General features: G+C 43.8%; 2 protein-coding genes across 2 annotated transcripts in view; one reads left to right on the top strand and one right to left on the bottom strand.

The window, feature by feature from the left end:
• Positions 1-333: 333 nt before the first annotated feature.
• ccr6b (chemokine (C-C motif) receptor 6b) lies at positions 334-1,855 on the bottom strand. The gene has a single exon (XM_015969136.3). The coding sequence runs from the start codon at positions 1,831-1,833 to the stop codon at positions 721-723; it is 1,113 nt and encodes a 370-aa protein (XP_015824622.2). The 5' UTR covers positions 1,834-1,855; the 3' UTR covers positions 334-720.
• A 5,909-nt stretch (positions 1,856-7,764) lies between these two features.
• Positions 7,765-24,720, top strand: part of crybg1a (crystallin beta-gamma domain containing 1a) — a 43,817-nt gene continuing 26,861 nt past the window's right edge. The window contains exon 1 of the mRNA XM_054741942.2: positions 7,765-8,288. Within this exon, the coding sequence (XP_054597917.2) occupies positions 7,966-8,288 (323 nt within the window). The 5' untranslated portion in view covers positions 7,765-7,965. The remainder of the gene's footprint in view (positions 8,289-24,720) is intronic.

Here is a 24,720-nt window from a genome sequence, read left to right as displayed (position 1 = left end):
TCCGGCCCACTTGGGACTAGATTTCCCTCGATGTGGCCCCTGAGCTAAAATGAGTTTGACACCCCCGACTTAAATAGATTAAAAAGTAAAAAAAAGGTTTCTCTGACTTGAAGGTGGTGCGTGGAGCATAAAAGCGTTGCGTTAGTGAATTGTTTATTTTAACTCAGTTTTTGCTTAATGGCACCAGATGTTTTTGTTCCAGTTTCATATTCAGACTTTTTCTTTTTTTTATTGGAAAAAAATAATAATTAATTGGTAAATAAATAATTAAAACAAAACAAAACCAAACTAATAAATCTGATCCATTTTCTGAATCTGTCCAAAAATATGTTTTACTAGTCTTTAAAAAATCTGCACTTGATTTTTGTTTATATTTTTCCTGAAAAAATAAAAATAAAAACAAGCAAAATCTTAAAAATAAGATTTTTATTATTATTTTTTTATCAAATGCTAATTAAGAGATTTTAACAGGATTAGAGTAAAATTCTGAAGATGAACAGACTTCACACAGAAATAGGCTGAATGTTTTTAGTAAAGGCTTCTTGTTCTTTAGACTGCATCTTATTCTATAACTGCAAAAACGCATCAACTCTTCGGCTTCAAGTGAGGGCCGTTTCCCTCTGTTGGGATACAAAACCATTAAAAAGTTCAAATGACATCCAGCTGTGCAGTAAGAGGAGCATCATGCTGCTGGAGAACGACTCTTCACGGAGAACCCGGTCACATGCTGAAGGACGACATTTTGTTGGAGCCTTCTGAGGTTCTGGTGCCCGACAGGCAGGTATCTGACGTGCCGCGTGACAAGCGATTGGAGTAGATGTACTTTTTGCTGAAGCACCAAAAGTCAGACATGATTTGTTTGAAGTGGCTCCTGAACTTGACTCCCACAAAGGCATACAGAATGGGGTTGAGGCAGCAGTGGAGGTACGCTATGCTCCTGGCAGCAGCCAGAACCCGGAGCTTTGTTTGCTCAGCTGGACAGCTCCTCTCCTTGAAGAGCGACGTGGTGTGGATCAGCAGAATCACGTTGTAGGGTAGATGACACACGATGAAGACTGCGATAACCGCCAGGACAACGCGGACGGCCTTGTGCCGCTGGCTGCTGTTGGCTCTCAGGAGAGTCCACGCGATGCATAAGTAGCAGTACGCCATCGCCATGAAGGGCAGGAGGAATCCAACGGCCATCTGGAGGCTGGGCACCATCACCTTCATCAGCTTTGCTGTGTCGGAGTTGTTGAAAGTGAGCTGGCATGTCACCTGTAAGTCAGCTAGCTCGCTGTAGTTTTGCTCCTCAGAGAAATCTGTGAAGATCGGTTCGTCAGAGAGCTCCGTGTAGATGAACGTAGGGAGAGTTAGCACCATTGCAAACACCCAGATGGTCGAGCAGATCAGACGGCCGTACGCCAGAGTCCTCGATCGAGACCCAAATGAGCGCCTGGCCTGAACTATGGCAACGTAACGATCGCCGCTGATGCACGCCAGCAGCAGCATGCCGCTGTACAGGTTGATGCTGTAGGTTGAGTGGAGAATCTTACAAGCGACTGACCCCATGGACCAGTCGTTCTGCTCGTTGTAGATGATGAGAGGCAGAGCCACCACAAAGGTCAGGTCCGCCACAGCCACATTAAAGAGATAGACGTCCGTCATTGTCTTTGTTCTCTTGTAGAAACTGTAGGTGATCATCACGAGGATGTTGCCGATCAGGCCGGAGGCGCAGATGAGGGAGTGGATGTAGGTTTGGGACAGGGTCTCCGCAGAGGGAGGGCTGAGGTTGCAGACCACCTCATCTGGTTCGTCACTAGGCCAGCTGACGTAGTCCTCCATGTTTTCCATCTGCAAAGGTAAGCTAGCGTTAGCATCAAGCAGTGGGGGGTTGGAGAGAGAGAAACAACCATGCAGAAAAACGTTCTGATGTGTTTGAAAGATCATTTTGTGGAACGACAGAAGCATATTTTTGTCAGGACTAATAAATTCCTTCTGTTTTCACGAACTTCATCTGACCAAATCAACAAATAACTGAAATAACAATTTATTCTGAAAGAAGCCTGACATACTGATGACGGGGTACGGCCTGCAGCGCTCTAGTTCTGCTCTTCCTCTCCTCAATGACCCAATTTTAGCCCAGTAACACATCCGGGCCCGTGTGCAGAAACAGGCAGCACTGCAGGTCGCCGCAACCCCGACATCGTCTGATCGCAACAAGAGATAAATGCGTAGGATACAGGATCTGAGGGCTTTAGCTGAGCATTGATTCGTCAGCTCTTGTGTAGGTAGACCAGTAGCATGAGGCGTACTCCTCCAGAGCCTTTAATGTGCTGATGTGAACAAACGGAGGCTTTTGTAGGGCAGAAAGATGCTCCGAGATAAACTTTCATTCTCCTTTCTGCCTCGAAGTTTTCTTTTGATATTTGCCAGAAAAAAAACACACAAGATTTACGCATATGTGGGATTAAACAGGGTGCCTGCATAAAAATAAAAACATTAACTGACTCCAACAAGGATGCTGCTGACTTAAAAGAACTAAAACATACTTGGAGCCCCAGATTAAGCTGAATCAGTTACTAAATGACCTTAAATCGTGTAAATTTTTCATGTTTTATGACGAAGCAGATGGGAATGTAAGCACTTTGAGTCCGTTTTACCATGAAGCGTGCTTTATAGCCAACATTTGATTTGATTTGTGATTTAATTTGTGTTTTTTTTTTTACATTTAGCTATATTTATGATTAGATTTCAATAAATAAAAAGACACAATGCTTAAAAACAAGTTTGGACGTAATGTTTTGGGGGTTGGTCACCTTTACAATGAGGTAGAACGTAGACCGTTCATCCATGGACTTAGCTAACATCTCAGGGTGCTGAAGGGTAACCAACACCACCTCCTGGCTGACCTTCAGCACCTCCTGGCTGACCTTCAGCACCTCCTGAGCCCTGGGAAGACGACCAAAGCTGCAGACGAATCTTCCACATGCTACTGACACGCCTGAGCGTGCAAAAACCGTGAAAATGTGTTTTTTCTTTCCTTCAGTGGAAATATTTAATCATCTGATTTATCCTTGCAACTCGCAGGTGTGAAAACCGACGGGAGAATATCATGTTGGAGTCTTTAGCTAAACCTTTGATCTGGCATCAGATTCTGCAGAAGAAAGACGTGCTGCTGCAAACATTACAGGTTGTTTGTGTGATGGATGCAGTTGAACAAAAATCGTTCCACTTTTGTCTAAAACAGAAACATGACGACACATCTTGAGGCTGATTTAGACGACTTCCAGAAGCTCGTGTAGCTTTTTAAAAAACTGTGAAAACGTCAGTTTCACTCTGCAAGAAATAGAAACATTTCACAAGAACCTCTAAAGGCTTTAAATGCAAACGTCCTCTAGTCTCAGCGTCACCTCGTTTAGCTTTGTTTTACATAAAGACTGAGAAATAAATCATCTCAAACTCGTTTAAATTAATATTCAATAACTTAACACACAGATAATCTACAGCTGATGTGGTTTCATTGTCTGAGAACAGTTTTTACAGTGTATTTGTCACTTACCCATACACTTACCCAGCATGAGCGATTTTATTTTACAAACGAAAACTTTGATTTTATAAAGTCAACAGCCTTTGTTCCTTGTGGAGCCTACATACCTCGCACAATGGAGCCAAGCAGGAGAGCGGATGATGCACTCGGCTGGAAAAACCTGAAAGATGCTTCGAGTGCGTCTGTGTGAAGAGACCAGGTCCGTGTCGGTTTTGTAACCAAACTCTAAGCAGAAAAAAAAACAACAGAAGCAGAAGCAGCGGAAGCTCAAACCTCATTCTCACTTCAGTTTCTGTTTCTTCTGGTCTTGATCTCAAAGTCGAGTTTCAGCCCCAGATGTGCAGCTTTTATCTGATGGTTCCACCAGTAAAACCCCTACAGACACCCACACCTGGTGCTGACCTGTAAATGTCTTGTTTTCCAGAACAAACATTTCATTTGTTGAGAAAAGTTGTGTAATTTTGCTCAGTGAACAAACACACCTGTTCCTGTAGGGAGAACAGGGAAAAGGTCAGAAAGCTGATTAAAGTTTCACCATCAGAAACATTAATTGTGTTGTTGAATGGATTTAAAATCCAGCAGCTGACACTAGGGCTGACGTTCATCTGCTCTCTCTGGTTTTTGGTGTTTGCATGCGTCCCACACCCTCAAACCTCCGTCACCACATCTGGTTTATCTATAGCCTCAGTAGCATCTCAGCCCTTTTCTTGGCGTTCTCTTGTGTATCGGACTTGTAAATGGCCTTGAATACGGACTTCTGCTCAGATAACATGTCAGACCATCTTTTTTTGCCAGATGAGCGCAGATGTATGAATCAGGTTGAAAAACATGGACACAAAATGTTAATTATGAAGATAATGTTCTTTCTGCGATGTGCAAAATTAAACAATCATTTGGGCTTTAATTTAAATGAACTTTATTTGTTTATTTACACCTAACAATGATTATTAATCATCTGGGGCTTTTATTTTATGGGTTGTGCTGAGAAATTTCAGATTTTAGTTTTTGTGGGAAACTTATTTTACAATCTGCTTTTAGAAAAGGAGTCGGTGCTGATTTTTCTGGCTGCTTTAGATTTGATGACATGAGGAACAAACGGCACTTTTACAGTGATTTATGTTTGTTGCTCAGGGTCGGATTGGGTTTCTTCCCGTTTTGAAACTCTAGATGTTTGTGTTTATTTCATCCAACACAGACCGCTTCCTCCCACACGGGCTTCTCCGTGCACGACCTGTAGACGGATGCATGAATTATTAAGTGTTCTGAGTAGGTCCTGCAGCTAAAAGTGATCCGACAGCAACTACCTTAAACTTGTTGTTTTATCACATTTCAGCAGCTTAACGTGTTTAAATGTGAGAAAACATAAAAAATGCACAAAACATAAATGCATTTTTTATTTCTTCTTTTTGTGAGTTTAATTACCATCATCTACATCCTTTGACTTGTTTATTCCCTTACCATTAGCTGCCACTAGAGGTCCTCGGTTCCCCTTAGTTTGCCTCCAGCCCCCCCCATCACTCACCTGCAGCCTCTTCAGAACAAACAGTCTGGTTGTTTTTGTGATCGTGGTTTCTTCTTACCATTCAGTGTTTACAGTTTTTCTTTTACATAAACAACCTTCATCATTCTTATCCAGCTCCTCCTCCTGACGCTCAACACTTCTGTCACCTCTTTACACCTGAGATACGATGCTTTAAGCAATCAATCAATCAATCATTCAATCAATCCTTTATTAATCCCAGCGAGAAATTAGAGTTTCAGTACACACAACTCAGAGATCAAGCATACATGGGCAAGACACATGACAAGAATTGGTGACTGTGGTCATTCGCAACCCGAGTCGCGCTACCTTAATAGAGATCAGAGGGTTACATGAGGATTGTTAAGGTGGAGGGAAAAAAAGGCACTTCAGAGTTAAGCTTGGTTTATGCTTGACGCATTTACTTTCCGCTTGGTGATGCGGCTCGCGGATGGAACGCGCTTCACAACTCGCAGCGTTTATGGTTTGTGCGGCTCGTCTCTGCGGTGAGCCAATATCCTCCCAAACTGTAGGGGGCAGCATGGAGCTCTACGGCATGCATCCAACACTACACCATAGTAGAAGTAGAAATTACTGTTTACAACATGGCATTCCAGCATTTTTAACAGCGTCCTCGTCTTTTCCGACAGTGCGAGCTATTTCTCTCCAAGAATTATTAACAACATGTTGATCCCGGTGATCTCTGAGAGCTGAATCATACAAATGTCTGTATTTACAAACCTCTGCCGTACTAGTTCTTGCCAGTCAGCCATGTTTTTCCGCGTCCGACCGTCCGCGTAGTTAGAAAATTTCCTAGGTGCGCGGTGCAGAAATTTTGGGTCGTGCGGAGGGGCGTGGTTGTTAAAATGACGCAATTTCACCGTGCGGACCTCACGGACGCGTCAAGCATAAACCAAGCTTTACCCTCCACCGGGAGGGCAGCTTTGCTCTGCAAAAAAAAAACACCTCAACAGAAATGCAACAGACTTCAGACAACACAACATAACATGAGACTCCAATAGAAAGCCAAGGGGGGGGGGGGGGGGGGGGGGGCTGGGATCCTGTTTCCCCCAGCGAGAGCAGCCATCTACGGTGCTCACCTACTGTACAGTCACAGGTGGGAGGGAGATCTTGGGAGAAGCAAAGAGCACATTGACTCTTCCAGTTGATGACCTCGCCTGGCTGAAGTCCACCAATCCGAAGGCGGGGGGGGGGGGGGGGGGGGGGGGGGGCTTAACAGCATCTGTCTGCATTCCTTCGTGGGGGTTTTAGTTGCTTGCCGCTCAAGGCTACCAGGGCGTCAGATTCAGATAACAAGAATTTGTTTGGGTCAGGCTGAGATAATTTTCCTCTCTGCCTTCAGTCTTTAAACAGATCATTCCAGTCCTTCAGTGAAGCCAGTTCGGGTGTTGAAACCTGTCCATACCGTCCGGTGGCTCTCTCCGAGATGACATCCATTTTGCGCACTAATACCGGTGTCGCAGCTAGAACATTGTCCAGCTTACGATTCACCTCGAGTAACGTCCCAGGGAAGCAAGGATCTAGAACCCATATCTCTGCTTTTCTGGGCTGATTATCCTGACATGAGAGCCTTTAATATGTTTTAATATTTTAGTTCTTCAAAAAACTTTTTCTTTTTAGAATTGACTTCCTTCCCCATAACAGATTCTCAGCTTTGTTTCCTTTAGTCCTCTGATCTGACTCGTTCCTTTGTGATAAGATTATCTCAAAATAGCTTGTAGCCCCCCCCCAAAAAAAAACAAACAAACAATGTAAACTTGATTAAGCGATGCTGTTTGCAGCACCTTCTGGGTTACAGGTCTGGGGCTCCTTGGAGCTGTGAAACAACAAAAATACAATTAATTTTAAGTGTTGTTTGTTTTGGAAACGGCGTATTTTTATATTTTCTGTGAGCTTGGCCTTTAAGAGTCAGAGTTACATGTTTCAAATGTCATACAGGTATTTTTATTTATAATCAAAATAAAAAGATCTGGCTGGAATCTGTCAGTATTCATTCATATCAATGAGTAAGGAAAGGTTCCAGGTTGTTTCTGAGATATTTTGACCTCTGCAGGCTCCTGTACCTGTTGTCTGGTTGTGCGGTGGAAAACAAAACACTGGAAGTCGTGGCAAACACAAATGAGCGTCCCAAAACCTGTAACTGTAAAGCTTAGGGCAGAACATTAACCGAGTTTTTTACTCGTTTAGAGAACAACTTCCTGGTCAACACACGGTGGACTGGACACGAACAGGTGAACCGCTACAGTCGGGCCGGAGAAGCAGCAAGCTAGCTGCAGCGACGCTTCCTGACCCTTGAACGTCGGTACTGGTTCTTCTTTTGTCTTGTTTGTAAAAATCTTGATGTCCTGCAGTAAAAAGAAAAACTACTATAATATATTTGAGAACTGTTTACATAACGGTGTAGGTGGCAGCACGAACGTAATATCACACCACTCCTGGGACCGCCCCAGGCCAGGTATGGTCACAGGTTCAAATCCCAACATGGTCTTTCTGTGTGGAGGTTGCATGTTCTCCCCATGCATACGTGGTTTTCTCCAGGTAGGCTGGTCACCGCTGGAATCTGAGTCTGCACTAATCCCTGTTTCTCCTAACTGAGGCTGTTTGAGGAACAAACCTCTTTAACAGAAATTCTCCATCTGATCCTAAAGTTGTCTGAACAATCGTGCATTTATTAATTTGAAGGTTAACGTGAGAAGTTACCTGCGTTTGCGGCTTTATTAGTTACCTGTTTGGCGCGCGTGACCGTTGTGGGTGTCTGGAGAGCACGCGCCAGCGCCAACTTGCTCTGCAGGTTTTCCCGGTGCGTCACGCCCCCCTCGTCCCCGCTCCTGTTTTCATCCTCAGTCAGTTGTCAGCTGCTTTCCTGAGCGCAGCCTCTCCTCTGAGGTCGGACACCATGAGCAGGTCCAGCTCGCTCAAGTTAAGGAATCCCTTCAAATCCAAATCCACTGAGAAGGAGAACAAGGAGCTGAGGCGCGCGACGTCGCTCAAAGACGCGTCGGCGACCATCCACCGGGATGACCTGGGCACAGCTCCGGTGTCTCCCGGCTCCTTCAGGCGCGGAGACAGCGCGACGTTGGCCGGGGACGCCACGCTCTTCACCCCGAAGGAGAAGAAGAGACGCCTGCTGTCTCTCCGGAGGCTGAAGAAGAGGAAGAAAGATGGAGGTGGAGGAGACGTGTTTTTCCCTGACTCTCAGGAGCAGGACGTCCTCAATCTGTGAGTAAAAGAAAAGTTTTCTGGTTTTGGTCAGCATCATTATGGCAAGCCAAAATGCACAAAATCCATTGTCCTAAACAAAACACCAGCATTGTGACAAACGGAGACAAAAAGGTAGTTTACATATTTATAGTCCTCTTCAGTGCAAAGTTTATCTCAGAATAAAAGTTGAACCTCTAAATAAAAACAAAGTCTTAAAGCCTCGATGAAGCCCCCCCACCCCCTCTCTCTGAGGGGCCCGGGCAGTCCCTCACAGACCTGGAGCGAACGCCTCACTGTCGGTTTCCCCCCTGGCGCTTTCTGGAATCTGAACCCTTTACCTCTGAGCTGAACTAGTTCAGTCACGCATCTCCTTCGCAGGCATCATGGATGAAAAATGTGTGTAAAGATCCTGGGATGAGGATGTGAGCTTGTTCTGCGTCATCTTTGTGAAAACGAATAGGCAAACAGGCATTTTTATAATAATAATACATTTTATTTAAAAGCGCCTTTCAGGACACCCAAGGTCCCTTCACAGGAAAAATACATCCAGTAAAATACATTAAAACAATAAAACACAATGAAGAAAAGGAAAAAAAACAATTCAAATGAAATCAGAGGTCATAGGCAGATTCGAACAGGTGTCTTGAGTCTGGATTTGAAGAGGGTGAAACTGTCAATATTTCTGATGTCTGGGGGGAGTGAGTTCCAGAGATGGGGAGCAGAGCGGCTGAATGCTCTGCTCCCCGTCTGGGGGAGAGTGAGTTCCAGAGACGGGGAGCAGAGCGGCTGAAAGCTCTGCTCCCCGTCTGGGGGGAGTGGGTTCCAGAGACGCTCTGCTCCCCATGGTAGTGAGATGGGCAGAAGGAACAGCAAGATTGAGCTTTTAGCAACGCATGATGGGTTTTTGTAGCTTGTATCTGAGTTGCAACTTATGATCATAAATATGTTTAACGCTTAGAAACGTATTCAGAGCTACAACATCTTAGATCTCACACTGAAGCGGAGCCTCTTCCACCTCGTTTGACCGTCGTAGGTGTTTGGGGCCATCAGGTGTACCGAGACTTCAGGTTTATACCTTAGTGGGGATTTTCAAAGCAAACATTAGCACAAAATATTAGCGCATTATTTCATTTATCAATAAGAAACTGTCACGTTTCCCTTCACCAAGTACATACAGGTTGATTCAGTTTGTTTTGCTAGCATGCCAGTCATCTTCAAACAGAAACACATGAACACATGAATCCCTGCTAAGATCTGATCTGGATCCAGGTGTTGTAGGTGTTTGATTTAAGCAGGGCTGGGAGGGCTTGGGCTGCTCTCGCCACACATGTGACTGCAAAACACCGCAGAGAGGAAAACCTGCCGAGCAGGATGGGAGACATTTCCTTATTGGGTCCAAATCAACGTGACTCAGCCGAGTTGCAAATGTGTCACAAAAGAAGCGAGTCCATATGACGCGGCAGACGGCAGCGCTGGTAGAAACAACAACAACAACAACAACACATGCGTATGAGCGATCATGATGCTTGACACTCGCACCCATCAGAAAACAGACGGTTCACTTTGATTCAATGGTGATGATTCGTTGAAACTCTGGTTCTGACGCTTAACCTGACATGTTTGGAGTTACATATACCTGCAGAGTAATGATGAATAATGGATGTATTGATGGTTCCATGGTTGTTCCAAAGAACTCCGTCACTGTCTTTGTGCTTCCTGCTTCCTGCTTCCGGCCTTTTCGTAGCTGGGTTAGCCACACGTTGAGTTCATGCTAGACTTGCTGAATGATGCAAAACACATCCAGGTTTTTCTTTTGTGCGCAGCCAATTCTATTGATTCATTTAACATTGACTAAAACCCCAAATGATCAGTTTCTACTCTTCATTATGTACTAGGACAACTTGTGATCCTCAGAATAATGCTGGAAAAGACTGGATATCACCAGCTCAGCCAAACCAACAGGGACATGCTGAAAACAACCTCAAGTACAATTGTTTGTTTTTGTTTTTCATCAGTACACGTGAATAGGACTTGATTTCTCACATCAGGGGAGACGATATGTTGTGATACTAAAAGCCAGACAATAATTGTGATTTTTAGGACTGAATCTAATTGGAAAACTCCGGCCAGACGCTTCTAACATCCAGTTTTATCGCAGGATGTTGTTGTTGCTTTAAAAGGAAGATGGTAAACACTGCTGCCACCTAGCAGTTGGAGTTTGAATTACACCACATGAAAGAAATATAATAAATGTTTGCATGTAAATTTCCAATAATATCAATACACTGCTTTTAAATATCGATTCAATTCAATTCAAGTTTATTTATCATGACAAGAGTCGTCTCAAGGCACTTCACATAATAAACGTTCCAGGCCGGTTCATTAAGCCAATCATAAAAAATGTTTCCTATATAAGGAACCCAGCAAATTGCATACAGCAATCCTCATACTAAGCAAGCATGCAGCGACAGTGGAGAGGAAAACTCCCTTTTAACAGGAAGAAACCTCCAGAGAATCCTGGCTCAGTAGAAGCAGCCATCCTCCACGACTCACTGGGGATGGAGAAGACAGAGCAGACACACACACACACACACACACACACACACACACACACACACACACACACACACACACACACACACACACACACACACACACACACACACACACACACACACACACACACACACACACACGATAATGTGTCTATAGTTATATTGTGATTTCTTAGTAAATATTCTATTTGGCGAGAGATAAACTTTATTGTATTTATCCTAGTGGATCTATAATTAAACGGGTAAACTAGTAGTAGCACATCCAACGTCAAGGAAAGCAAAAAGTTATTATCAGGAGAGGGGGAATGTTTAAGTGGTTAGCAGCAGTGTGCTAGACGATGGCCCCCTCCATGAGGCCTCCACAGCTCAGCAGAACATCGTTGTAGCTTCTTCTGGGGAGAAAAACACTTAGAGAGAAAATAAAGTTAACAGCTGAAATAGCAGAAAGTAATACAGTTAAAGAGCAGATTGTAGAAGAAAGCAGTAGAGTGTGAAAAGTGGTCAGTGTGTCCTCCAGCAGTCTAAGCCTATAGCAGCATAACTACAGAGATAACTCTGGATAATCTATCCTATTTAGATGGAGGCATGTTGGAGGCAGGGCAAGGGAGAGTCGTCTTTATCTACTGTACACTCCACCTCCCTCTACTCCCCCACTTGTCCAGATTTAGGCTAACATCAGATTTTAACCATAGATCCTATCAAATAAAAATGTTTTAAGCCTATTCTTAAAAGTAGACAAGGTGTCTGCCTCACAGACTAAGGCTGGGAGCTGGTTCCACAGGAGAGGAGCCTGATAACTAAAAGATCTGCCTCCCATCCTAATTTTAGATATTCTGGGAACCACCAGTAGACCTGCAGTCTGAGAGCGAAGTGCTCGGTTAGGAACGTATGGAACAATCAGATCACTGATGTATGATGGAGCTTGATTATTAAGAGCTTTATATGTGAGAAGAAGGATCTTAAAATCTATTCTGAATTTAACAGGTAGCCAATGTAGGGAAGCTAAGACAGGAGAGATATGATCTCTCTTTTTAATTCTCATCAGAACTCTAGCTGCAGCATTTTGGACAAGCTGAAGACTTTTAACTACATTCTGTGGACTTCCTGAGAGTAATGAATTACAGTAATCCAGTCTTGATGTAATAAATGCATGAACTAGTGTTTCAGCATCACTCCTGGAAAGTATGCTTCTAATCTTAGCAATATTCCGAAGGTGGAAAAAGGAAATCCTACAAACCTGTTTAACCTGGGATTTGAATGTCATGTCCTGGTCAAAGATAACACCAAGGTTCTTTACTTTGTTCAGTACCCTAACACAAAGTATTGTGATATTTAAGTGTAATTTCTTACATCTGTAGTATTTTGTGACCCAAAGTGGGGTCCTGAAAACCAGTTTTAAGAACCAGTGTACAGGGAGACCCTGCAGACATTATGCACAAAAGAGAAATGTGCTTTTCAGTTTTTGAACGTAGTTCTTCTAATTAAATCTGTTTTTGCTACACAAAGTCACAAAACTAGCAGGAAGTCAATTTGCAAGTAAGCAGCACAGCACGAGAGGCTTTAGTTTCACATTTATGGGTTAAATGATGTTCATGACCAGCTCAAAAGTTAGTCATCGTCAAGGCTGCGTTTGGAAGACATGCATGTCAGAACAAAACAGAAAGTCTGCAACAAATAGGTAGAACGGTGCTTCAAGAGGACTGGAGTTGTTTATTCAGCTTTAGTTATAAGTGTGTGCAGTCAGCTGATCAGTTCAACACAAACCCAGTGAACCTGTGAGACCAGTAAAGGCATGCGTTACTGATGATACTGGGACTCCTTTACAAACGGATTGTGACCTGAGGAGAGGAAACGGCGTGAGCTCGTTTCTGGAGTCTTGCTGGAACAATACGTAAAAACAAAATGTGCAAAAATGTTCACGTTTGGGTCAGAAACACTTCGTTCCACAGAGATCTCAGCAGACTAGATGAGCCTGCTGTGCTCCGTGTTGAGTTTTGCACTCCGTCTTCAAAGCGAGGTCACGTCGAACCCTTCTGCAAACGTAAAAGACGACTCAGCAATAATTCTCCTTAAAGGCAGCAGCTCACACCTGGTGTGTTGATTCAGCTGGACTTCAAATATGGTGGCTGTTTCAGAGATAATTTAGTTTGTTTATGCTTGTATTTAATTTAGTTCCTGACGCCGTCTGTGTCACATGATTCAGATCGTATCTTGAATCCATCAATAATCTCTTTGTCTGAACTCTGAGCCTGTCATCTTGGTCTAATCTGTGCAGAATATCAGATTAGCATTTTGCTTTGGGGGGTTTCTCCATTTTTAATGGGATGATAAATCTTATGCTCTTCATACGGAGTCGACGTGCAACCTTGTTCAGTTTATTCCTGCAGAACAAAAACTGAACTTTTGGTTTTAATCAGAAACTGAATCGGTCTAAAAGTAAATAATGATTTTATTTCTTCTTCATGCTTTATTTTAGCAGAGAATTCACATTTTTATCCATGCACTTTCCCCCACGTGTGTGTTTGTTGGTAGGAAAATCTCAGTTATAATAAAACATATTTAGTAATCCTGCATGGATTCCTGGTTTAAGTAAAGTTTAAGTAGAATAAATCAAGTAGTAACTGATGCTCGGGTCATAACATCACCTGTTGAGAGTTGAAATACCAGCTCTGCAACCGCCGGAGCCACAAAGCTGAATCTAGCAGACAGGGAGGTCGGATTTAAAAGCTCAGACCATCTTTGAGACGTTTGTGTGCAGAACCTGTACGAGCTGAGCGTTTGTTCAGTGCTGTGCACACACACACACACACACACACACACACACACACACACACACACACACACACACACACACCTGCTCACACCTACGTATTCATACACAAACAGGAGCATAAAGGTGACGACATGTGGCTGATTTTCCTCACATAGTGGCTTACCATAACCATTTAAACTAGGTCGCAGTCTTTTTTCTAATGAACATTTCTGAAACTTTATTTGAAACTCCTGTTTTGCACCTTTCATCCTCGTTGGCTCTGATTGGTCAAAAACAAGGAAAGCGCTTCCTACTTGTTATGACTGGTCATGAATCGCGTTAATGCTTTTCACTTGTGGAAAACTTGGTCTGCTTACACCTGAGACTTGATTCCATTAAAGCCAGTGTTTGCTTCCCCTAGAGTGATGGATGGTGGGTGTTCAGACGGTTCTGCTGTCCTTCGTAAAGCGAACGTTTCCTGTGTTGTTTTTTTATGAGCGGCGCTTCGGTCGGTCGTAATGCCGTGTTAAAGGGGCCCTATGAATAAAGTGGTATCAATCAATCAATCAATACTTTATTAATCCCAGAGGGAAACTAGAGTTTCAGTACACACAATTCAGAGATCAGACATACATGGGCAAGACACGTGACAAGAATTGGTGACTGTGGTCATTCGCAACCCGAGTCGCGCTACCTTAATAGAGATAAGAGGGTTACATGAGGATGGGTTCAGGTGGAGGGAAAAAATGGCACTTCAGAGTTACCCTTCCACCAGGAGGGCAGCTTTGCTCAGGTTTTCGCAGCATCTGTCTGCATTCCTTGGTGGGGGTTTTATTTGCTAGCCTCTCACGGCTACCTGGGCGTCAGATTCAGATAACAAGACTTTGTTTGGGTCAGGCTGAGATAATTTTCCTCTCTGCCTTCAGTCTTTAAACAGATCATTCCAGTCCTTCAGTGAAGCCAAATTGGGTTTTTAAACCTGTCCATGCCGTCCGGTGACCCTCTCCGAGATGATATCCATTTTGCGCACTAATACCAGTATCCCAGCTAGAACATTGTCCAGCTTACGATTCACCTCGAGTAACGTCCCAGTCTGAGAAGTCTCCACACGGACGGTGCTTTCCGTGGGCGCGGGTCGCCCTCCAATCGCTCCTGTCTTCCCATATTTCCAGAAAACCAGATATCCTCCCACTCCAATCAGGAGAAATCCAGTGATCATCAGGCCGAATATCCACACATCTTCGATATCCTCGATGGACAGCTGGGAGAGGCATATGATCTTCCACTCCTTCCAGGAATCCAGCATATACCCCGCCGGGTGTGTCCCCAGTGGACATGTGGGAGCCCCCTGCTCCGTTCTCATTGTTGAAAAAATATTATCGATCGTGTTGAATGACCAGTTTATTAAATCCATGGTTAAAAATAGAGTTTTTCAGAAGAAATGCAGAGAAGCGCTCTGTGGGCAGACAGGACAAAGAGCCTTGGGAAAAAAAGATAAGGGAGCGAAAGAGAGAAGCGTCTGTACTCTTGAGTGCCTAAAGAAATAGCAAAAAACTAAATCTTTTATGTACAGATTTATATGATTACTTGTATTTTTACAAGACATTAAGATGATGTTTTTTAGGGTCACAAATACTTCCATACATCAGTTAATCATCTATAGAAGTGTTCATACCTCAGGAGATCCGACCTTCCTGATCCAGCTCGTCATCATCCTGCTTTCTACTACATCGGATGATAAGTTCAGCTGCAGGCCCCTTGGATTTCATCACACTCTTTTCTGAGTGGTCCTGGACTCTGTTCCAGATGTTTACCTTTAAACATGCTGAACATTGCTGAGATACGTTTTGACCATTGACTGTTAAAACAAACAGGAAGCTGTGTGTGCGGCAGAGTGAGAAAACAAATCGATCCAGTCATGAGTGAAGCCTGTTGGCTTCAGGGAGCGGGTTGTGAAATGTTACTCCTATTATTAGGAAAACAGGATGAGAAAGGCTGCTACAGGAGCTCGGATCTCCAGTCAAGGTGCAAAAAAATAGGTTTGTATTATTTTTTGGAATTTCCATAGTTGGACCCATTTAGAGCTTAAAGACATGCCATGAACGGGGTTTGCCTCATTCCTCCAGTCGATCTAATCTACCTTGTTCATGTTTCCTCGTGGGGAAATTAGAGTAAATTTTAGTAAAATACTTACAGGATGTTCAAATGTTTAGTTTTGTGTTCCTTTCATTACTTCATTTTCTCACCTCTCCTTGAAAAGGTTTGAAACCGTTTTTGAAGCAGATCATCAGTTAGGAGATGTATGGGGTGCCATTTGTAAAGTCAGTCATAATCTAACAGCAATATTTTTGGTTATTTAGCATATCATAAGAGAAAAAATTGGGAGTTCACTTTTTTGAAATCATATTTTCATCATGTTATTCACACATTTATAAATGTTAAAGTTTCCAAATAAATATTTAGTTAGCAAGCTAAATGTTTAATTTGTAGTTAAATATTTATTTTGCCAACTAAATATGTAGGTCTGATCTAAATATTTAGTTTGTAAAATAAATATTTAATTCACTAACTAAATATTTATGGGGTGCCATTTGTAAAGTCAAACAGTCATAATCTAATGGCAATATTTTTGGTTATTTAGCATATCATAAGAGAAAAAATTGGGAGTTCACTTTTTCGAAGTCATATTTTCACCATGTTATTCATACATTTATAAATGTTAAAGTTTCCAAATAAATATTTAGTTAGCAAGCTAAATATTTAATTTGTAGTTAAATATTTATTTTGCAAACTAAATATTTAGTCCTGATCTAAATATTTAGTTTGTAAAATAAATATTTAAATCACTAACTAAATATTTAATTTACTAATTAAATATTTATTTTGGAACTAAATATTTAATTTGTAAATTAAACATTTATTTTCCGAAAAAACATTTAGATCCCAGCTAAACTTTAAGTTTGCAAAATCAGTATTTGGGAAATAAATATTTAAGTCTGACCCAAAAATATAAAATATAGTGTGGAGCTAAATAACATCGTGGAAAATAAATATTTAGCTGGTACTTAAACATTTAGCTAATATGCAAATTTGCTTGCCAATAAGCAGAAGTTGGTTACCAAAATAAAAGCTGGATCTCGCTAACCTCTTTATAAACTCTTGCTCCGAACCAGAACTTGTTTTATCTCTGGTTCTATTCTTCTTCAGCCAATTTGTCGGACATGTTCAGAAGAATTGAACTGGAGATAAAACAAGTTCTGGTTCGGAGCAAGAGTTTATAAAGAGGTTAGCGAGATCCAGCTTTTATTTTGGTAACCAACTTCCGCTTATTGGCAAGCGAATTTGCATATTAGCTAAATGTTTAAGTACCAGCTAAATTTTTATTTTCCACGACATTATTTAGCTCCACACTATATTTTACATTTTTTGATTCAGACTTAAATATTTATTTCCAAAATACTGATTTTGCAAACTAAATGTTTAGCTCAAAATAAATATTTAGCTGGGATCTAAATATTTATTTTGGAAAATAAATATTTAATTTACAAATTAAATATTTAGTTCCAAAATAAATATGTAATTAGTAAATTAAATATTTGGTTAGTGAATTAAATATTTATTTCACAAACTAAATATTTAGATCAGACCTACATATTTAGTTTGCAAAATAAATATTTAACTACAAATTAAATATTTAGCTTGCTAACTAAATATTTATTTGGAAACTTTAACATTTATAAAAGTATGAATAACATGATGAAAATATGATTTCAATAAAGTGAACTCCCAATTTTTTCTCTTATGATATGCTAAATAACCAAAAATATTGCTGTTGGATTATGACTGTTTGACTTTACAAATGGCACCCCATAGAAGACGTGCCGTGGAGATCTTTTCTCCACTTGTTCAACACGTTTTAAAGTTAAAGTTAAAGTCCCATTAGTTGTCACACACACAGGTGTGTGTGCAAAATTTGTTCTCCGCATTTGACCCATCCCCTGGGGGAGTGGTGAGCTGCAGACACAGCCGCGCTCGGGAACTATTTGGTGGTTAAGTAAGAACTTTTGTCTGAACTTGTAACCACCTGGACTTCATCTTCTGGACTTTACTTGTGAAAACGGCTGAAGAGGCTTTTATTTTGAACTCTTTCCGTGTCCGTCACACATCATTTACTGAACACTGCTGGGTTTCCAGAGAAGGGCAGCATGGGCAACAGGCTGGCAGAGAGCTGGTTACAGCGATGGTTTCCGTCTGTTTGCCAGAGGAAAACATCCACAGCCTTTAGGTTAGCATCGCCAGAGCAGATCCCTCTTTGGAAGACATGAGGCCTTGGTTATTGGACATGGAGACAGATGGAAAACCAGTTTGTAGTTTTGAAAGAGTCATTGTTTAACGATTGTAATTATTGTTTTGTGTGATTAAAACGAGTTGATCCGCATCACCGCCAGGTCAGCTTTCTGTTTGACTTGATTGTTTCGGAACGGGGCAGACGGTTGGGAAACGTTCCGCTTGTGAAAATGAAAATGTTTGAATGTGCCACCTGTAGGACGTGTGGGGACGTGACGAGTGCCACCTGTAGGATGTGTGGGGATGTGACGAGTGCCACCTGTAGGACGTGTGGGGACGTGATGAGTGTCACCTGTAGGACGTGTGGGGACGTGACGAGTGCCACCTGTAGGACGTGTGGGGATGTGACGAGTGCCACCTGTAGGACGTGTGGGGACGTGACGAGTGCCACCTGTAGGACGTGTGGGGATGTGACGAGTGCCACCTGTAGGATGTGTGGGGATGTGACGAGTGCCACCTGTAGGACGTGTGGGGATGTGACGAGTGCCACCTGTAGGATGTGTGGGGATGTGACGAGTGCCACCTGTAGGATGTGTGGGGACGTGACGAGTGCCACCTGTAGGACGTGTGGGGATGTGACGAGTGCCACCTGTAGGACGTGTGGGGACGTGACGAGTGCCACCTGTAGGACGTGTGGGGATGTGACGAGTGCCACCTGTAGGACGTGTGGGGATGTGACGAGTGCCACCTGTAGGACGTGTGGGGATGTGACGAGTGCCACCTGTAGGATGTGTGGGGATGTGACGAGTGCCACCTGTAGGACGTGTGGGGACGTGACGAGTGCCACCTGTAGGACGTGTGGGGATGTGACGAGTGCCACCTGTAGGATGTGTGGGGATGTGACGAGTGCCACCTGTAGGACGTGTGGGGATGTGACGAGTGCCACCTGTAGGACGTGTGGGGATGTGACGAGTGCCACCTGTAGGACGTATGGGGATGTGATGAGTGCCACCTGTAGGACGTGTGGGGATGTGATGAGTGCCACCTGTAGGACGTGTGGGGATGTGATGAGTGCCACCTGTAGGACGTGTGGGGATGTGACGAGTGCCACCTGTAGGACGTGTGGGGATGTGACGAGTGCCACCTGTAGGACGTATGGGGATGTGATGAGTGCCACCTGTAGGACGTGTGGGGATGTGATGAGTGCCACCTGTAGGACGTGTGGGGATGTGATGAGTGCCACCTGTAGGACGTGAGGGGATGTGATGACCTCGTTCATCAAAGGGGCAGATGCAACACGCTAGTGATGGGGAATTGCGGCTCTTTTTAGAGAGCCGGTTCTTTTGGCTCAGCTCACCAAAAAGAGCCGGCTCTTTCGGCTCCCAAGTGGCTCCTCAGATTTTCTGTTGCGTAGAGTACATTTGTAACCAAAATAATGCAAAACTATATGTAAAATGATTTACTAATGTAAAAAATGCAATATATCAAATATTTATCATTTCTATGGATTTAATAACTGAGCACTTTAAAAAATCTCCACTTTCCGACTGCCGGCGCTCATTTTCTCACCGTCTTCATCGCACTCTCCTCTCTCTCGCTCGCCTTTTTCCTCCTCGTCATTCCTCTTGTCTCCTTCCACCCGCATGTGCTCTGCTGTGTGTCTGAGTCTGATCCTCCCTCTTCCTCGCCCCTACTGCTCTGTGTGTGGACAGTCTGGACATGCAGTTACACATGTTGACCAATCGTCTGTAGCTTTCACCAAAGCAAGAGGGGAGGGGGGAGGGGACGGCTCCCAATGACGAGCTGGCTCCCGTCGTTCACTTCAAAGAACCGGCTCTTGGAGCAGGTTCGTTCGCGACCGACACATCACTCACTACAACACACAGATTATTATCATGTCTGCCCGAGGTGCTGACAGACGGAGCTGGAAGTTTCTTTTTTGGGGGTTTCGGGTGCAGCTTCCCATCATGCACACATCTCCAGACTACTGAAGGTCGGACTTCACCGATCCCTCAGCAACGTTTCTGTGTTCTGTTCAGTCTGGATAAATGTTTTAGCAGAAGATCGTTTTGGTTTGTTAGAATAAATCAGTATCTGAACTACTTTGGAAAGGGAAAGTCTTGTGTGACTGATCTGTAAATGAGTCCGCTTTGGAGTACGACCACCAGCCCTACGCTCACTGACGCTTGTTTCCTCGTTAGAACGTCATGAAACTTCTCACACACAAACCAAACGGCTTTATAACCACTAATGTTTATAGCTGCGTTTCCACTTTAGTGCTGTGAAGGTCGCTCTTCTCCCCCACGGTGCCGGGCTCCATATGAAAGTGGCCCTTTCAGGTGTTACACCAAATTCTGCGACCCATCACAGTTTGTGACCCCAGGGGGCAGTGTTGCATTTTGTTGCGTCTGTACATCCTGAATTGGCATAAAAGAAGAAGATGCTACGTTAAAACTGTAAACTACGTAAGCTTTGAGGAAGTTGTGCGGCGCGGACCGTGGTCATTAGAAAGAGCGTACGTGTGTTAATGCAAACGGGACAGTAAACGCAGCGATAAGCAGGGCTTTGACAGGAAATGTTTGCTAACGTTAAACATTGATTTTACAACATGCGAGGTCCGCAGGTAAAATGTTCAGAACTTCCATTTATTGAAATAAATTGTTGTGATCCACATCCTCAATTAGAAACCACTGCAGATTATCTGGTTGCTATGTTTTTTTTCCCTGTCACTCCAATGCCGCTCATATGTACCGGTGGAGATAAAAGGGAAATAAAATGACACAAACATCACGAAACGCCTTTCATTGTTATTATCTGTAGTGAAATTTAAGACATCTGCATTATTACTGAGATGCAGATGGTCACATTCTGTGATAGCCACTGTTGTATCGTGTGACCACGGTCCGCGCCGCACAACTTCCTCAAAGCTTACGTAGTTTACGGTTTTAACGTAGCATCTTCTTCTTTTATGCCAGTTCAGGATGTACAGATGCAACAAAATGCAACACTGCCCCCTGGGGTCAATAATTGTGGTGGGTCACAGAATATGGTGTAACACCTGATTTTGCTATGACGTCAGCGTTTTGCGATCATTTCGGAAAGCTTTATTTAATTTATTAATCCATTCAGGGGACGGCTAGTGTGGCAGTGTGATGTAGACGGCGCCCTTCAGTGATCAGAAGATTCGCCGTTTATGGCAGCATAAAATCAGCATTGGGGGGACTACATAGGTATAGATATCAGTACCAGTGTTATGGTTGCTATTTACTGCTGTTATTTTATGCATATATTTATTATATACATGTATAATTACGGCCCAGTTCTGATGTTTAAGCGGGGTTAGGGTTCGCTGTTCAAGCTGGCTTTTGCGTGACCTTCATCACCACCCCTTCTCCACCGTTCCCGGGATCCACTCATTTCCTTCTTTCCCATTCCTGACATTTTTAATCGTTTTAAAAACTCTTGATTTTTTTTTGTTCTTGTGAAGCGCCTCGTGAATTTATCTTGAGAGGTGCCTTATCAAAGATGATTTAGTTTCTTTTCCTGCTTGGCTTCATCGTTCTCTAAACTCTCACGGCCGTAAACACTTCAGCAGTCACACAAATCACAGAGCTGATAGCATTTCAGGGTTTTCCTAGCAACAGAGCAGAAAGGGCTCTGATTGGATGATGAAATCAGCTGACACAGAAGCAGAGCTGCCACTTTTGACCATGTTCAGGAGAATGAAACGTGTCTGTGGCTGTTTTAGGCTCTCTGGGTTGTGCTCAGTGAATGGGAGTCTGGGGGGTTGGTTGCTAAACACAGCATCAACCCATCATCAGTGGCCTTTAGTTTGTTGATCTACTCTCAAAAACAGACATTAAATTAAGGATAGGGAGCAGCTAACAGACAGTTTTATGGTTAGGATGAATTTTACTGATCCATAGACTCCTTGTGATGGGCTTCCATCTCCGGTTCCTTGTTCTTTTGGGAAAACTGTCCCCCAGGCTGACACACGGCCTGTTGTCCGTGACTTCCACTGCACTCGACTTCCTGCAGCCAGAGCGGTGTCTGAAACTGGAGCTGGTAAATGCTTGAAAGCTTTTGCAAACACACTGACATGGTTTGCCCTGCTCGCGGGTTTTGCTCCAGAATGGAAGCACAAGGGCTGGAGTTTACTGGTTGTTGCAGAACCGCCCTCTCTCTGGCAAACGCTTCCCCCTGCAGCGGTTACTGCTGCCACTCCCTAGTGGATCATCAGGCACTCTTGCAAACAGCCGTTGCTTTGCAAAAATGTGCACATCTGTGGTCTAAGATCTGATTATCACACACCATACACTTAAGCAGTTTGTGAAGAAAGAAAGAAAAACCTTTTCAGAGTTATAAGCTGCACTCGGTGCAGGCAGAAGTTTCCTATTGAGCAACTTGACCCTTACACCGGGCAGGGCTCCAGCCTTCTTTAACCGTAGTCCGAACTTGGCTGTTGGTGCCATCATCAGTGAGGGTTTTGTTCTGTAAACCACCACCAGCAGCTCCTGGTGACTCATTAAGCCCCTCGTATGCCACACAGCCTGAGTCAGCCGTTGAATCCCTTCCATCCCTTGTGTGCGTTTCTTCGGGAGCTTCAGCAGGCTTACCCAGCTCATTCAGTCCAATTCTCTTGTTTGTGTCTAAGCTGAGATGAACATTTTCTTGGCTTCAACCTGTTCTGTTAATTCAGTATTAATCTCACAGCTGCTTGGAAACTGCAGAAGATGGGCTCGCTGATGGGCTTGTACAAACATCTTAAGATGGTGTGAGCTCATTTTCTTGTTTTTCTGCCTCGGCCGTCGTTCGGTGGAGAAACGGCAGGTTTGTGACTGGACTGTGTGGTAATCTCGCTCGGATCAGGAGGCCAGATGCCAATCCTCCAGCCAGTCTTGTTGCTACAAATGTTCAAAACAGTTATTCTAAATTCTTGTTTCCTAAAATTTGTGGTGCATTCCAAAATATTTATCAGTTTGCAAGTTTTACCTCCCGTGCATCACTTTCTTCCAGTTCAGGTTGCTGCAACAAGCTTCATCTGAACACACACACCTAAGACGCTTAGGTGTGTGTGCTGTTTGCAGATGATGTGGTCCTGTTGGCTTCATCAGAACATGATCTTCAGCTTTTGCTGGAGCGGTCTGCAGCCGAGCGTGAAGCAGCTGGGATGAGAATCAGCTCCTCTAAATCCGAGACCATGGTCTTGGGTCGGAAAAGGGTAGAAAGCCCTCTCCGGGTCAGGGATGAGGTCCTGCCCCAAGTGGAGTTTAAGTGATGCGGGCGTTGTACCGGTCTGTCGTGGTGGAGAGAGATGATTTACCGGTAGATCTACGTTCCACCCTCACTCATGGTCACGAGCTTTGGGTAGTGACCGAAAGAACGAGGTCACAGATACAAGCAGCTGAAATGAGTTTTCTCTGTGGAGTGGCTGGGCTCCCCCTTAGAGATAGGGTGAGAAGCTCTGTCATCCACGAGGGGCTCGGAGTAGACCTGCTGCTCCTCCACATTGAGAGGAGCCAGCTGAGGTGGCTCGGGCATCTGGTCAGGATGCCTCCTGGACGCCTCCCTGGTGAGGTTTTCCGGGCACGTCCAACCGGGAGGAGACCTAAAGGTAGACCCAGGACACGGTGGAGGGACTATGTCTCTCACCTGGCCAGGGAACACCTTCGGATTCCCCCGGAGGAGCTGGCCCAAGTGGCTGGGGAGAGGGAAGTCTGGGCCTCTCGACTTAGGCTATTGCCCCCGCGACCCGACTCCGGATAAGCAGATGAAAATGAATGGATGGATGGATGGATGGATGGATAGATAGATAGATAGATATCAAGAGCCATTCTGGCTCCAGAGTCACTTGCTGCAGACCCCTGTTGGTTGGATGGATGGATGGATGGATGGATGGATGGATGGATGGATGGATGGATGGAGGGAGGTTTAGGACTTCTGCTAACAGTTTGAGAGATTTGGAAACTCCCTCACAATTTCCATAACTTAAAATTCCTATGCTTTGTTTCTTATCATGTCTTGTTTTAAACTGGCAGATTTATTGTGCACATTTTCATACTTTAAGATTCCTCAGTGACTGTTTATATCAGTTTCTGTTAAACGATGAAGAATAACGTTTTTGAAGCTGGAAGAAGGTTCCCGCCTTTCGGCGTTTTTAAATTCTGATGCATCATGAAGCAGCTCGAGCTCTGCACGTTAATGTGCGACGAAAATACTTCCCCACATAACTTAGGAATGACGAAGAAGACTTAAACAGTCTGGAAACGTTCCAGCATCATAAAGCAGGATTTTTGAATTCATTAAAGCACATCTGAGTCTTTTACGGCTGAAAACTTGTTAAATATAATCTAATTCTGGTATTTTTCTGCTCCCGTACAGATCTGTAGAAAACAGAAGGCTAAACAAAGACGTGTTTCCAAGGTGTGTTAACGGGAAAACAGCTAACGTTCCTCGTGAACTTCCACTTGGTTGTGTTTGAAACAGAGGAGCTTTGTTGGAGCTTCAGGAGGTCCAGGCAGGTTGGAGCTGGTTTGTGCCTGTGCACTGACAGAGGCAGACGGGTTTCACACAAGCCGTTCTAACGCTGGGGGTTATTCTCAAGAGCTTCTGTGTGGAAGCAAGATGAGGTCACATTTTCTCAGTGAGCTTTCTTTGTTCTGCAGCTGACGTTTGGCTTTCAGCTACACATACCTGCCGTGCGTTCGCCTCTTCAAACTAAACCCAGAGGACTAGGATGGGGTCAGCGGTGGCGGAAAAGCAAAAGCAAACTAAATCATCGATTTATTTAGTGCAAAAGTAACACTGGTCCTGAAAAGTGCCGATCAGACTAATTCAGCCGGGCTCAAACTGAATC

The sequence above is a fragment of the Nothobranchius furzeri genome, chromosome 18, assembly GCF_043380555.1.
Source record: "Nothobranchius furzeri strain GRZ-AD chromosome 18, NfurGRZ-RIMD1, whole genome shotgun sequence".
Classification (NCBI taxonomy): domain Eukaryota; kingdom Metazoa; phylum Chordata; class Actinopteri; order Cyprinodontiformes; family Nothobranchiidae; genus Nothobranchius; species Nothobranchius furzeri.
Note: the sequence above shows the minus strand (reverse complement) of the source record. Positions and strands in the feature narration are given on the sequence as shown.

What these genes read in the sequence shown, in the direction of transcription:
- ccr6b (XM_015969136.3), bottom strand. Translation starts at nt 1,833, where the DNA reads ATGGAAAACATGGAGGACTACGTCAGCTGGCCTAGTGACGAACCAGAT.